General features: G+C 54.0%; 7 protein-coding genes across 7 annotated transcripts; 5 read left to right on the top strand and 2 right to left on the bottom strand.

Moving 5' to 3' along the window:
* Nucleotides 1–101: 101 nt before the first annotated feature.
* Nucleotides 102–1,478, top strand: AYO21_01876 (hypothetical protein; the record flags this gene model as incomplete). Its single annotated transcript, XM_022651858.1, has 1 exon — nucleotides 102–1,478. The coding sequence occupies one exon, from the start codon at nucleotides 102–104 to the stop codon at nucleotides 1,476–1,478; it is 1,377 nt and encodes a 458-aa protein (XP_022515976.1).
* A 929-nt stretch (nucleotides 1,479–2,407) lies between these two features.
* On the top strand, nucleotides 2,408–4,671 carry AYO21_01875 (hypothetical protein; the record flags this gene model as incomplete). The annotated part of the gene is made up of 2 exons (XM_022651857.1): nucleotides 2,408–2,436; nucleotides 2,490–4,671. The coding sequence occupies 2 exons, from the start codon at nucleotides 2,408–2,410 to the stop codon at nucleotides 4,669–4,671; spliced, it is 2,211 nt and encodes a 736-aa protein (XP_022515975.1).
* A 191-nt stretch (nucleotides 4,672–4,862) lies between these two features.
* Nucleotides 4,863–5,561, bottom strand: AYO21_01874 (hypothetical protein; the record flags this gene model as incomplete). The annotated part of the gene is made up of 2 exons (XM_022651856.1): nucleotides 4,863–5,283; nucleotides 5,374–5,561. 2 exons carry the CDS (start codon nucleotides 5,559–5,561, stop codon nucleotides 4,863–4,865), a joined length of 609 nt encoding a protein of 202 aa, XP_022515974.1.
* Nucleotides 5,562–5,997: 436 nt separating this feature from the next.
* AYO21_01873 (hypothetical protein) lies at nucleotides 5,998–10,095 on the top strand (the record flags this gene model as incomplete). Its single annotated transcript, XM_022651855.1, has 1 exon — nucleotides 5,998–10,095. One exon carries the CDS (start codon nucleotides 5,998–6,000, stop codon nucleotides 10,093–10,095), a length of 4,098 nt encoding a protein of 1,365 aa, XP_022515973.1.
* Nucleotides 10,096–10,606: 511 nt separating this feature from the next.
* Nucleotides 10,607–11,653, top strand: AYO21_01872 (hypothetical protein; the record flags this gene model as incomplete). The annotated part of the gene is made up of 5 exons (XM_022651854.1): nucleotides 10,607–10,724; nucleotides 10,781–10,850; nucleotides 10,918–11,120; nucleotides 11,239–11,391; nucleotides 11,568–11,653. 5 exons carry the CDS (start codon nucleotides 10,607–10,609, stop codon nucleotides 11,651–11,653), a joined length of 630 nt encoding a protein of 209 aa, XP_022515972.1.
* Nucleotides 11,654–12,092: 439 nt separating this feature from the next.
* Nucleotides 12,093–12,704, bottom strand: AYO21_01871 (ribose 5-phosphate isomerase; the record flags this gene model as incomplete). The annotated part of the gene is made up of 2 exons (XM_022651853.1): nucleotides 12,093–12,377; nucleotides 12,492–12,704. The coding sequence occupies 2 exons, from the start codon at nucleotides 12,702–12,704 to the stop codon at nucleotides 12,093–12,095; spliced, it is 498 nt and encodes a 165-aa protein (XP_022515971.1).
* An 866-nt stretch (nucleotides 12,705–13,570) lies between these two features.
* AYO21_01870 (hypothetical protein) lies at nucleotides 13,571–14,524 on the top strand (the record flags this gene model as incomplete). Its single annotated transcript, XM_022651852.1, has 1 exon — nucleotides 13,571–14,524. One exon carries the CDS (start codon nucleotides 13,571–13,573, stop codon nucleotides 14,522–14,524), a length of 954 nt encoding a protein of 317 aa, XP_022515970.1.
* Nucleotides 14,525–14,738: the final 214 nt, after the last annotated feature.

The raw sequence follows: 14,738 nt of genomic DNA, 5'->3' as shown, positions 1-14,738 counted from the left end.
CCCTACGAGCAATCGTCCCTTCCTTTGTTCTTGTTCCCAAAGCCTTTTGTGTTGCACCGATCCTTGCTTTTACGCTGACTAACCCCGACCTTCCTTCCGCCATGTCGACATCAACCCCGCGCGTTGTTAGATTCACCAACGGCTATCTCCTCAAGAATGGTGAATTGGTGCCCGGAGACCTCTGGGTCTCATCCGAGACGGGACGGATCATGAGTCCCCAGTCAGCCTTCTATTCTTCGCATCTGAGACCCGATAGAACCGTGGATCTTCGGGGCGGGATTCTATCTCCAGGCTTTATCGATGTTCAGATCAACGGCTCTCACAACTTTGACTTCTCAACCCCTGACCCAGACTTCGCCTCAAAGTTGACGCACACCACCCAGCAGATGATCAAGTCCGGTCTCACTTCGTTTGTCCCGACCGTCATCAGTACAACACCCGATAGCTATCATGCAGTCCTCCCTCATCTTGGTCCCTCCGGAAAGGGGCGTGATGCCACCAACGGCACAGAGAGTCTCGGGGCACACATCGAAGGGCCCTTTCTGTCTCCAGTGAGGAATGGGATTCACAAGAAGGAGGTCCTCCGAGAAGCAAATTCTTGGGTCGACATCGAGGAATGTTACGGTGCCGAAAATCTCCACAATGTGAGATACATCACCGCTGCGCCTGAGAAGGGAGCCATGATCAACCTGATTCCTGAATTCGTCAAACGGGGCATCGTCTTTTCCGTGGGTCACTCGGACGCCACCTTCGAGCAGGCACAGGCTGCCATGGCCGCTGGTGCCTCGATGGTCACACATCTTTTCAATGCCATGCGCCCCTTTGGACATCGGGATCCCGGTATTTTTGGGCTTCTGGGACAATCAGCACCATCGACCCCTGTGGCCACACCCAAGACCAGCCGCCCGGCAAGCCCATCGACCTCTCCTCAAGGCTCGCCTCGGTCTTCAAGGAGGTCAACACCTCGTTCCAGCCTGAGCATCAGCACCTCCATGGCGGACCTAGAAGATGAGGCCGCACGGTACAAGCAGCCGTACTTTGGCCTCATCGCCGATGGCATCCACCTGTCTGCACAAACGCTCAAGATTGCCTACTCCGCTCACCCGGAAGGCGCAATCCTGGTTACCGATGCGCAGAAGTTTTCCGGATGCCCTGATGGCGCCTACGAGTGGCGAGGAGAAGATCGCTTCGTTAAGGAAGGCAAGCTGCTCAAGCTGGAGAGCAACGGACGTATCGCTGGCAGTGTGGTTGATTTGATCGACTGTGTCAACAACTTCAAGCGATGGACAGGCTGCGGCACGGCGAAAGCGCTGGAATGCGTGACTAGCACACCAGCCAAGATGTTGGGCAAGGACGTGGAGGCCACCAAGGGGAGACTTGAGGTGGGGATGGATGCGGATCTCGTGGTTCTCGAGGAGGGTCTCGAGGGAGATCTGACTGTGCAGCAGGTTTGGAAGTTTGGCGTCCAGGTCGTCTAGATTTCTGTGACGTTGTTCATTGTGTGGTTCTAAGTCGTCTTGTCAAAAGTTTGGTTGAGCTCGGCGTTAAAGGACTATGGTTACAGGATATGACGGGAGACGACTTGAGAAGCTCTGGTTGGCAATGCCATGATCTATAGAAGGGGTTTTTTTATTCTTTGATGCAACGGCACTGTTGACCCGGAATGATGTGCATAAAACGAGATACCTGTAGGTTTGGCCGGGATAGACGATGTTATGTATACTACGTGATAGATGTCCGGCTGTGTATGTATATTTAATGTTCGAATGTTGATTTGTTTTCCCTGTTCGCTTGTGTATATAACTATATTGCCTCGGACTCGTACTGCCTTTCTTACCAACGGAATTCGGTTGTAGTCGGTACATAGCGGAAAGTCAGTAGAGGCTGTAGCTGTGGCTGTAGCTGTGGCTGTAGTGGTCTGAACGAGCTCCCTACTTCTCCCGATACTCGGACGGCTTCCGTGCGATTTCCACCCATAGGAAGATCGGGATGATTTACGCGTCTAAATCGATGGTATTCCTACGTCAGGCGTTGGTCGACGCCATCATCATCACATTCTCTTTGCCACATATTGAGCCATAATTATATTGCCCATGGCGGTGGAACGGAGAGCTCACCATGTCGCTCTGCTCAGCAACAGCACCACGTGGCGGTCTAGACCTGCGGGACTGCGCTACACCCGTGAGACGCAGAAAATAGCCACCAGGGGTGATTAGCTCTCCCCGCGTCTTTTCTTTTTTGTTGGGCCAGCAGCACAAGACGATCTTGGACTCACCGCGTCACGACGACACTGAGGATCGCCCTGGCCGATTCCTCTTCACCTCTTGTCTTCTCCTCGAGACCACACGTCGCTCACGACTTCCATCTGCCTCGTTGTGGCCTGTTTACGCCTGCGACCCCTGAAGCCATGACACTCCGGAAACACTACACCCCAGAGTAAGCCACCTCTTGACCAGCTCATTCAAATGGGCCCCCATTCACAGTTCTAGGATCCTTCTGAGCGCTCCAAGACGGTCGGCGGCAGTTCCGAGTCCTGATGGAAAGCTCGCGCTCTTCACACAGTCTACCTATTCCTTCGACACCCACTCTAGAACTAGCGAGATCTGTTGTCTGGACCTCACTCAGGGCACAACCGTCACCATCAGCAAAGACCCCAAGGCTAGCGAGCCCAGATGGCTGGGTACCAACTACGAGGTTGTCTGGTTGAAGGAGTGCGAGAACGGCAACACCTGCTTGATCGTCACCGACGCCACTCTTCCCGGCAAATGCTACACGGCCGGCACCATTTCGGGCCCTGTTTCCAATCTCAAGCTATATGTCATTGAACCCGGTAAAGTCGCCGTTGCAGTTGCAGGTCAAGCAAATCAAGACGGCAGCTTGCACAATCCCAAGGATGTCCCCAAATCCTACACTTCGGCGCGGGTCTATGACTCGCTGTTCGTGCGACATTGGGACGCCTGGATCACCGAGCAGCGAAACGCCGTCTTCGTAGCCTTGTTGCAAAAGTCACAACCTGTGGTGACTTCACGCCAGGGCCGATATGGCTTGCTAGGCTTCAAGAACGCATTACAGGGCTCAGATCTGGAATGTCCCATTCCACCATTTGGTGGAGTCGACCACTTCGACATTGGCCCAACAGGTCTGACCATTGTGGCCAAGGATCCGCACCTCAACCCTGCCACGCATACCAAGTGCGATTGCTGGTTTATCCCAAAACGGGACATTTTGGATCTGAAGCCCGCAAGCTTCCACAAGATTCACGCCCACGGGTTGAATGGAGCAGCTTCATCGCCTGTCTTTTCGCCCGACGGGGAGTCTCTGGCGTTCCTTCAGATGGCCACCGACGGCTACGAAAGTGACAAGAATAGAATCGTCTTCGTCCATGGCCTGAGTGCACTTGAAAAGGGCGAGTCTGTATCTGCGGTTGAGCTCATGCACACCGAAGATGGCAAAGGGGGTTGGTCCAGGTCTCCCACCGCGTTAAAATGGTCCGTGGACGGCAAGATGCTGCTGATGGAAGCCGAAGACACCGGACGCGGATGTCTCTTCGCGCTCGACCTAACAGATGCTCCAGGCCCAGATTGGCGACCTCGCCAGGTGACCCATAGCGGTTATATTATCGACTTTGCTCCCATGTCGACCAAGACTAATCTCTTACTTGTCTCTAGCAATAGTCTGGTCGACAACAGCACATACACCCTCGTGAATCCCGACCCTGTGGCCGAGGCTCCACCGGTGGTCATTTCGTCACTAAGCAGAAACGGAAGCATGTTCGGCCTCTCTCCAAAACAAGTATCCTCGATATGGTGGAAAGGTGCGAATGATCACCCGGTGCACGCCTGGATGATGAGACCCTCATTCTTTCGGGCGGACCAGAAGTACCCCCTCGCATATTTGATTCATGGCGGCCCCCAAGGTGCTTGGAACGATCAGTGGTCGACCCGTTGGAACCCTGCCGTCTTCGCTGAGCAGGGCTATGTGGTTGTCTGTCCGAACCCGACCGGCTCGACAGGGTATGGCCAGGCCTTCACGGACGCAATCCGAAATCAGTGGGGTGGTCTCCCTTACGAGGACCTCGTCAAAGGGTTCGAATACATCGAGTCGGAACTAAGCTTCGTTGACAGCTCGCGAGCAGTCGCCTTGGGTGCTAGCTACGGCGGGTATATGATGAACTGGATTCAGGGACACGACCTGGGCCGCAAGTTCAAGGCGCTGGTCTGCCACGATGGGGTGTTCAGCATGACGGGCCAGTTGGCGTCCGAGGAGCAGTACTTCCCCGTTCACGACCTCGGAGGGCCGATTTGGGAGCGACAAGAGATCTACGACAAATGGGATCCCAGCCGCTTCACCAAATTCTGGGAGACTCCCATGCTCGTGATCCACAACGAACTCGACTATCGTCTGACTGTCGCTGAGGGTCTGTCAGCATTCAATGTGCTCCAGATGAAGGGGGTCGAGAGTCGGTTCCTGAGCTTCCCGGACGAGAATCACTGGGTGTTGAAGCCTGAGAACAGCCTCGTCTGGCATCTCGTCGTGATCAACTGGATCAACAAGTTTGTGGGATTGCCCCAGATTGTCGATCGCCAAGGCAGGGATGGCTCGGGGTTTTGCAGGCGGGAAAGTAGGAGGACCTGGGGTCGGAGTTACGGGACGTCGCGTCTCGAGCAGTGAATTACGTGGGACTATCTTGTGGATATGTTTGAGGCAGAGATTTTCGAAGTAGAGGGACGACAACTCCTCTCATGGAATGGAAAGCGTGAGAGTTGGTGCTCTGTAGCGCATCTCATCCCACTCTCCCAGGATATTAATACAGTCATGTAAACCAATTCAGGACTCGGCAGTGTCCTTCAACTACCCCTCGATCACGAGGGATTATGGTTGCTAAGTAACTCTTCCCTCACCAATTCCGACAATATGTTGTTGTCCAATGGTTTGCCGTCCAGCTCACCTCCAGGTTTCAATAGCTCTTTCATGACAGCGCCCTGCTTTAATTCCCCTTGCGCAGTACTTCTCAACGTCTCTATCTTCGATCGGACCACCAATCTGACGGCGGCAGGATCCATCAACTTGACACTCCCCACCAGTTCATCAATGACCTCCATCTCTTTCGCCTGCTTCTCTACCAGGTCGACTCGTTTCGCGGCTTCGGCCTCCTTTATCGCTGCCTGCGTGGCAGCTTTCCGTTTACGCAGCAAGGCAAGGATCTGAAGGTCTGACTTTATGGGCGTGGAAGATGAGGCGGCTTGGTTGATCTCGGAAATGGTTCCCCGGAGGACCGTTAATCTTACCTCGGGGTCTGTCTCAGCATCTTGAAGTATTCGAACGGGGTGTACAGCAGGCGTTGCAGTGTGTAAGGGACTGTGCCGCCCTTACCTTGATGTGTCCTTTGCACGCATGGCGCTTTTCAAGTCACTCTTGATTTTGGCCATCAGAGGTGAAGCTGGAGCTTCAGTCGACGTGGACGACCAGCGCAGGCCCGAAGTTGCAATTCTGCGGGTACATCGAGAGCAAATCGGCTGGTCGAGGAGGAACAAAAGCTTCGAACTGCGTGTTGGCGCCATGTCTACCACTTGTCAAAGACCGGGTATCGGCTGAGATGGACCAAGGTAAAGGATCAAGTCACGAGTGGTAAGTTTACAGGTCCGTGGGAGAGACTGGTGAACTTGGTACAAATTGTTTTGCGCGAGTCATGGTACCTGACGCTAAACCTCTTCTGGTATGACCGCATTACTTTCCATCTCCAGTCGCGTCCTATATTTCTATCACTGTCTCAGTAAACCACAACTTGACATTTCACAGAGGCCTGGAGTGCGGCTGTCTCTACGTCACACATTGCCCTTTGTCCTCCTGGAACTGTGTTAATTTACGTCGCCTCTGAATCGATAAGCTGCGTCGCCCTTCCGTGCTGTCCTTGCACAGCGACTGCATCGATTCATGTCTGTTCACGATTAAACCAGTCACCCTCCCTTGCGACGACGACGCTACCCCCTGCCAACGATGGGCTCTGTAGTTACGCAGACGCCTGTCCGGCCTGTGCCGGGCATCTGGCCTCAGACTCCCGCCGCCCGTCCACCACCGATACCTGCTCCCTCCTTTCAGTCTCCCACGACTCCCATATCCCGCCCTTCCCTCATACCTTCTCAGCCTTCAGCAGGTCTCATCACCACAAATCCTTCCGATGCGCCCATACAAGCGTCGATGCGCCCACCTGAGGCTCTGGAACCCGTGGAAAGAGCTGCGCGCACAATCAACGATTCCCTTGCAAGTGAATCACGATTTCCAGATGTCGACAGTTACTTGTCCCAGGGTTACTCTGCCGACTACGACATCCAGTCTTCGACGACATGGGCGCCCTTTCAGCGAGCTGGCTTTTACAGGATTCCCGATGAAATCTTCGAGCAGTATAACAACGCGCAGTTGACCACGAGTATGGGCCTGTTTGCGGAGCTGAGGTATGCTTGGACAACAATCGACAATGCTTTGTACATGTGGGATTACTCGGCACCAAGACCCGAACTCCTGGGATTTGAGGGACAGTCACATAGCATCCTTGCCGTCAAGCTCGCCGTCCCTCGCGCCGGGGTCTTTCTACCGAACATCAAGAACGTCATTGTCATTGGAACAACTGCGGAGATATTTCTGCTGGGGCTAGGGACCGACTCAGGTCCGGGCGGCTCTTCTGCGCTCTCTCTCTTTCAGACCGGAATGTCAGTGTCAGTAAGAGGTCTCGATGTCAGCGTCATTGCATCCTCTGCAAAGACTGGGAGGATATTTTTCGGTGGCAGGACGGACAATGACATCTATGAGGTCACATATCAGCAAGAGGATCGGTGGTTTGCTAGTCGATGCGCGAAGATTTGTCACACTAGTGGTGCTGCCAAGTCTTTAACATGGACATTCAGCAGCTTTGCCCACGGACAGAAGGAGTATGTGGAACAGATTGTGGTGGACGATAGTAGAGATCTGCTGTACACGCTTTCTTCCACTTCGAATATTCGTGTGTTCCACATCAAGCCGGAAGGCGGGCTACCTCTCTTGGTCACAAAACCTGCATCCGAGATCTATGACAACATCGGCCATATCATTAATCAGAGCGAAGCCCTCAACAACCGAGTCAAGATTGTGTCGATATCGCCTCTTCCAGCCTCGGAAGCATCCAGGTATCACCTGGTTGCGGTCACAGCAACCGGTTATCGAATATACCTCAGTGCTAAAAGCGCTACCAGCTACAGCTATGGATCTTCAACCCGGTCCAGTGCTCCCATCAGTGTGCAGGCCCAGCATGTCAAAGTACCGCCCGTATCCCCCAACCCAGGTCATTCAAGCACATGGGGGACGGACTCATCCACCGACGTCCATCATCCCATCAGGACGTTGACAACAACTCGACTCGCTGCACGGTATCCACCTGGGTACTTCTTTTGCTTCACAGCCAGGGACGCCAATTCGCCGTCCGACCAACTATTTATCTCAGCCCCTGATGCCGGCAGACTGCTGAGGAGCTCTGAGCCAGGCCAGACAAGTCGAACTTCGGAATCTGCAATATGGCTGTCACTGGGCAGTCGGGCAGAAGACATAGGGTTAGTGATTCCCTACTCTGCTCCGATTCCGAATCCAGTGGGCTATGGGAACGACTTGGCTGTACAGTTCGACAAGGCCATCCCCGAAATTGCCATTTTGACGAATACGGGCATCCACATAATCAGAAGGCGCCGCCTGGTGGACATTTTTGCAGCCCTAAGCAGTCAAGGGGGAGGGCCTGAAGGATTCCAGCACGAGGTGAGCAACTTGATCCGGGCTTATGGCAGGACAGAGACTCTAGCTACGGCACTGGCGGTCGCATGTGGTCAAGGGGTGGAGGACACAGGGAGTGCTCAGGCGGTACGGGTTAATGACCCTGAAGTTCTCGAGCTTGCCCGCAAGACCTTCATCGAATACGGCGGAAAGCCGAGCATCAATCAGAATTCCATCACCGACAGATCCGTGCCGTTGATCGACGCCGTGCGACCGTCGCCGCGCCATGCGGCCATTGCTCTGTACCTTTCGCGCTTATTGAGGTCGACGTGGAAGAACGTGATTGCTCTGGAATCAACCACACCGGCCGGTTACCAGATCAACCCTGCCGTACCTCTGAAAAAATTACGAGATGTCCAAGAGTCGTTGTCTGCGCTTCAACGCTTCTTCCAAACGAATAAGAGTTTCATCAAAGGCCTCAGCGGACCTGATGATCTTTCAGCGACAAGCACCAAGGACGACGAGATCGCTCTACAGGGCGAACACCGTGCCTTGCATTCGTTGGTCAAGTTCACATCCGACACCATTGAAGGACTCTCGTTCATTCTGGTCTTGTTCGAAGAGAAGGTGGCGGAGATAGTACCCCTGCTGCCGGAGGCCTCAAGACCGGAAATGCTGAAGCTCACCTTTGAGGAGCTCTTCACGACGAAGAAAGGGTATGAGCTTGCCAAAGAGCTCGTCAAGGCGATTGTCAATCGCAACATTGCCAAAGGATCGAATGTGGAGACGGTTGCTGAAGCCCTGCGCAGAAAATGCGGCAGCTTCTGCAGTGCAGACGACGTGGTGATCTTCAAAGCCCAAGAACAATTGAGACGAGCGGCCGAAGCGGGAACGAACAACGACTCTTCACGGAATCTTCTGAATGAAAGCTTGAAACTGTTTGAAAAAGTGGCCCACAGCCTGCCTCACGACTACCTGGAATCTGCCGTGAAACAATATACGGATCTGCAGTTCTTTGCTGGAGCCATTCAACTTGTCCTTCGGGTTGCTCACGAAAAGGACAAGGCGAATGAAGCACTCTCCTGGATGGCGGAAGGTCGACCAGAGCCGGATCCGCGAAAAGCAAAGTTTGATCTGCGGAGTCAGTGCTATGATCTGATCCACGCGGTTATTGTCGCCGTTGATAAGACGACGGAACAAGGGCCGAGTTTTGTGGACGGCCACCCAACGCTCGCTGCCACGAGACGGAATGAAGCATACGATGTCATTAGCCGGTCAAAGGATGAGGCGTTCTTGACCAATCTCTATGATTGGTACCTCCAGCAGGGATGGTACGATCGGCTGCTGGCGACCGAGTCACCATTCATAGTGACCTATCTTCAACGCAGGTCGACCGAGGACATTCTCTATGCGGATCTGCTCTGGAAGTACTACAGTCAGACCAACCAATTTTCCGAGGCGGCCAAGATCCAGTTGCAACTTGCCAGAAGCTCGTTCCCACTCTCTCTGGAGAAGAGAATCGAATACTTGAGCAGGGCGCGGGCGAATGCCTCAACCTACACCCCGGGAGGCAGCCGGAAGATGAAACAGCAGCTCCTCCAAGAGATCACCGAGCTCCTGGACATTGCGACCATTCAAGATGAAGTTCTCCAGCGGTTACGGGACGATTATCGACTCGGGCCCGATAGGCGACAAGAAGTTCTTGATCAGGTCAATGGGCCGATTTTGGACATCAACACGCTGTTCAACAACTACGCGGACAATGCCGGATACTATGACCTTTGTCTGTTGATCTATCAAGTTGCCGATCACCGGGATCCAGCCCAGATCAAGCAGACCTGGCAACAACTCCTCCAGTCGGTACATGACAAAGTCCAGGAAGAAGGGCAGATCCAACCCTTTGAAGCCATCGCCGATGAAGTCAGAAGTCTGGGCAGCAAAATGCGGGTGGCGGAGACGACGTTCCCGGTCCAAACGTTGCTCCCTATTCTGGAGAAGTACTCATTCGAACATCAACGCAACGTGGCGCCTCCGCATTGGGTCGTGGACATCTTTTTGTCTCTTGAGATTCCTTGTGAGCGGCTTTTTGAGATCTTGGAGATGATGTTCTTCTCGGGGGATCCGCCGTTTGTGGGGTCCAATCGCAAGTACATCGCCTCGGAATTGGTTTATGTGGCTGGCCGATGGTTCCACGACTCGACGAGAGCAGGGTCTGTCATCTTTGGCAGTGAGGTTGCTGCGACAAAGGTGCAGGAGACGATGCATGCCTTGTTGCAACAAGGGAGAGCGGCAGGGCTGGACGAGGAGACAACGAGGGTGGCCAGGGAAGTGGTTGAGAGGGTTGGGCGACTGCTAGGATGAGAGGCCGTGGCGGTGTCGATGTCGGTGTCGATATCGATGCCGCGTGTATCTTGTAATCCATATGCTCGGAAAATTCATGACCAGGTAGTGAGTGAGTGCATGGGGCATTTTGGAGTCTGGTTGGCGAGGTTGGCAGTCTGCCATGAGGATCAGCAGCTCACCAGTTAGTTTGCCAGTTTGCCGGGTTGTAGAAAGACGAGATTGGATTTGGAATCTGAATTGAGGTTCGAATCTCCACGAGAAGGTGGATGGTAGAGTGAAGACGAAGGTGAAGATGAAGATGAAGGTGAATGTAAATGTAAATGCGAATCTGAACCGAGATTCGATTCCTGATTGGGAAATCCCTGTCGTGGTTCTTTTACAACCCGATCACTTTTCTACACTCACACACTACATGCTGTGCCTTGTATGACCACTTCACTTGGAATCCGCCTAGCTGTGTGATATTTGTCCTGCTTACCACCATCTCTATCTCCATCTCGCTCTCTGCCTCCCTCCGCCACCCAAATAGATGGCGACCACCACCCCAACCACGGTGACGCGACGCGCCACTCCCCGTCCCCTATCTACGCGGAAACTCGACATGTTGTATCTGGCTTTCTTCATCGTGCATGTCCCTATCATGTTTTGTAAGTCACACGTTTTCCTAGGGACGGGCTACAAGATCCAAGATCCAATTGGACAGGGATGTTTATGACTACAGTTCCATGTCTATCCCACGACAACGACAACGACGACAACAACAACGCACAGCCGTGCGTTATGCAAAAGATATTCCTCCCCTATTGTTGTCTCATGGGTGAATGACTCGACACTAACCAGCCTTTCGTCAGTGGTGGACCTGGCCTCGATCCTCCCGTCCTTCCTCGTCTCGCCGCTCTCGCACACCCTTCTCGCGTACCAGCTCGAGCGGTTCCAGGACCAATTCTTCGTCAGCCCGCCGGCTTGGTTCACGGCGTACATGTGGATCGAGGCCGTGTACCACGTGCCGATCAGTCTATGGATGGTTTGGGGGCTCTTTAACGGTGAGTTTGGGTAGATGTTGATATTGATATCATTTGGCATCCATTCATTCCATCCATTGGGCTCTTCTCTTGGTTCTTTCAAATGGCTAATAACAATCACCAACACTCCTGTTAATAGACCATCCTCTGGTCCCACTCCATCTCCTCATCTTCTCCCTCGAAGTCGCCGTCACCACCCTCACCTGCGTCGTCGACATCTCCTCCTGGAAAGGCTACTCGTCGGCTCAGAAGTCGGACCTGTACGGCCTCTACGTTCCTTACTTGGTACTCGGTACGTGTTCTCCTCAGCTCTCTCTCTCTCTGTGTGTCTCTCCTTGCCTTCCGTTGTCTGTTATTCCTTTATTCCGTTCCGTATTCCGGTTTTCTCAGAACTTGTTCACCGGATTCTTCATGGTCTCATGTCCATATACACTGTCAGGCTAACGACCTGGTGTTCCTGTATTTAAGCGTGCCTCATGGGCGTCGATGCCTTTGTCCGCGTAAAGAGACAGATCCTGCAAAGTGGCGGTTTGGAAAAGGGCAAGGCTTTGTAAGGTTCCTAAGTAGTACACAAAGACTCAAACAGTCTCCATCTTTGGGGATTCGGGTCGAGTCTTGTGGTGTGGTCGTGGTGTTTTATTTATATTGGAATGTGTTGGACCACATGAGATATCAGTCAGTCAGATACATGGACCTCCTTTCTATATGCACAATGGTCAAATTGATTTTTCCCCTTGGTGGCCACAAATGAATAAGACCCGAAACCCCCTCAAATGCTATAAGAAAGGGATGCGTACTGGCACGGTCATGTATTTTGACCCCTCTGGTACTTGACTCACACCACTCGTCGTCGGCCGGAGTCTAGAGGGCATTACCCTCATCCCTCGTCCTCTGTGACCATAATAGCCTCTCCCCCCTCTCTCCTCGCCCTCCAAAAATCACTTTTTCACTCTCTCCCTCGAAGAATCTCCTCCTCTGGCCAAAAAGTGCCACTCACAACTCGCCAAACTGCTCCTCGTACTTTGAAATGTGGGCGACCTTTTCGGCGCTGGCGCTGGACTCGTCGAAGCGCAGCTCGACCCACTCGTCGACCAACTTCTTGGCCAGCTCGAGCCCGATGACCCGCTGGCCGAAGCACAGCACCTGGGCGTTGTTGGAGAGCACGCTGCGCTCGACGCTGTAGGGGTCGTGAGCCGTCACGGCCCGGATGCCCTCGACCTTGTTGGCCGAGATGGCGACGCCGAGGCCCGTGCCGCAGATCAGGAGGGCGCGGTCGGCCTGGTTTTAGCCATGGGGGTTAATAGCTAGATTCGAAGGAGGGCAATCTCTCTCTCTGTCTGTCTGTGTCTGTGGGTGTATGTGTGTGTGTGTGTAAAGGTGAATGAAACATACCTCTCCCGACTTGATCTTCTTGCACGCATCCACCGCCAGGTGCGGGTACGCGGTGGCGTCGTCGGCGTCGACCACGCCAACATCCAGGACGTGCGTCACGCCCGCGTGTTTCTTGAGCACCTCCTTGAGCGCCGTCTTGTAGGCGTGGCCGGCGTTGTCGCTGCCCACGACGACCCGGAGGGGGGTTTTCGTTGACGTGCCGTTGGTCGCCATTCTATGTGCTGGAGGGATGTGAATTGACTTGAGGTTTCGGCTGGATATATGCACTACCTAGGTCTGTGTGTGTGCACGTGGGTGGATATGTTCGGTATAACGAAAAGGGATGATTTGGAGCGTGATGAGTGGTACAGTGGGTGGAGGCGGGGTGTGTACAGTACTCGATATATTGGTATTGGTATTGTTAGGCGATAGGTGATACGTTTGTGTAGGTTTGTATGTATGGAAGCATACAATGTACAAAAGGCAATCAATAATAATATCAAACGACAAAATCCTGAAGATGGACAGAATCCCCCATCATCGCATTGTTTCTGCTTGCTGGGGCTCACACTCGACCTGACGACGGCGGCGGCGGTGCGACGGCATCCATTGCCGTGTCCGATTTGCCCGACTGTGAACAATTGTTCCCAAGTCCCTCGTAAACATGGCGTCATTATCTCTCTCTTCTCCAAAAAAAAAATTTGGTCGGGGGTGGCATGGTGGACGGGATTGCCGTTTCGAGACTTCCGGGACCGGCTAAATTCATTTCCCAACCACACACCCGACACGTGGGGGCAACGGATTGGTCTGTGTAGTGTACGTTAAAAGTTGTGTATGTAGATGAATAGTGGGGAGCTATGAGAAGGCAAAAGGTAGTGGTGGTAAATCGTCTTACTTACCCACTCAAACTACTGTGGTCACTGCTGAGAGTGAATACTTAGGTAAGTGGATAGGCGTCTTTCCGTAATGGGATGTATATCGACGCACCTATGAGTAGCATCATTGACTTGACTCCCGACCAAAACAAAAAATTCTGTCTCGACTACTTCCTCCTCCCGCTCCCGCTTCCTGCTCTCTGGCTTTCTGCGTGACTGGAAACAATGTCTTCCTCACAACCATCATACCCTCGCCTCCCCTCCAAACTTATCCTCACATCCACAAAGGCCTACTTCTCCCCCTCGCGCACCATCAAGTACCTGGCCTCCCTGCTCGACCCGGCCAACAACATCCTCCCGCTCCTCCAGCGGCACAGCGCCGAAGTGCTCTTCGTCCTCATCCCGGACTTTCTCACCATCTACCCGTGCGCACAGACTCTGAGCGGGGCACAGTTCTCCTCCTCCGCTGCTGATACTGGCGGTAAAGATGTTGCCTCCAGAACTCCTTTCCTACCAGAGGACAAAGATCTAGACACGTCGTCGTGGCCCATCGCCCTCGGGGCGCAAAACGTCTACCCGTCCACCACCTACGGTGCCTTCACGGGCGAGATCGTCGTCCCAGGTATCAAGCAGCTAGGCTGCTCCGTTGTCGAGCTCAACCACGCCGAGCGCCGGCGGTACCTGGGCGAGGACGACGCCACTGCGGCGGCAAAGGCTGCCGCCGTCAGCGCCGCCCACATGGTGCCCCTGGTCTGCATCGGCGAGCTGGAAAAGCCCGACCTCCGCGGCCCGCTGAGCCAGTCCGTCGGTGTCGCCATGGCCCAGCTGCGCCCGCAGATCCAGTCCGTCTTGACCGCCGTCCCGCACGACGCCCCCGTCATTTTCGCCTACGAGCCCGTCTGGGCCATTGGCGCCGCCGAGCCCGCCGGCGTCGAGTACGTCGGTCCGGTGGTCCAGGCGATCCGGGAGCTCGCGAGGCAGATCGTGCCGCAGCGAACGGCCGAGGTCAAGGTCGTTTATGGGGGCAGCGCGGGCCCAGGGCTTTGGAGTGGGAAGACCAATGGAGGGGACGGGCTGGGCAAATGGGTCGACGGCTTGTTTCTGGGGAGGTTTGCCCATGACATCTCGGGTGTCCGAGGAGTCGTGGAAGAAGTCGTCGAAAGTCTGGAAATGAGGTGAAAGACTGGGCTTGTCGAACAAAATGAAATTCACGCCGGAAATTATGTCCAAATTGGCTATCCAGCATCTGATCGCCAGTCCCCAAGCAGATCACCCATTTCACCACTGCAAAACATGCCCTCATCAAGTCATGAACTCATCAACCCAAACAAATATCACTACAAGTGGGCACAGATAGCCACTTCCAAACATACCACATCAACTCCGAAACCCC

This window comes from Fonsecaea monophora, assembly GCF_001642475.1.
Source record: "Fonsecaea monophora strain CBS 269.37 chromosome Unknown Scaff7, whole genome shotgun sequence".
In the NCBI taxonomy this organism is placed as follows: Eukaryota; Fungi; Ascomycota; class Eurotiomycetes; order Chaetothyriales; family Herpotrichiellaceae; genus Fonsecaea; species Fonsecaea monophora.
Note: the sequence above shows the minus strand (reverse complement) of the source record. Positions and strands in the feature narration are given on the sequence as shown.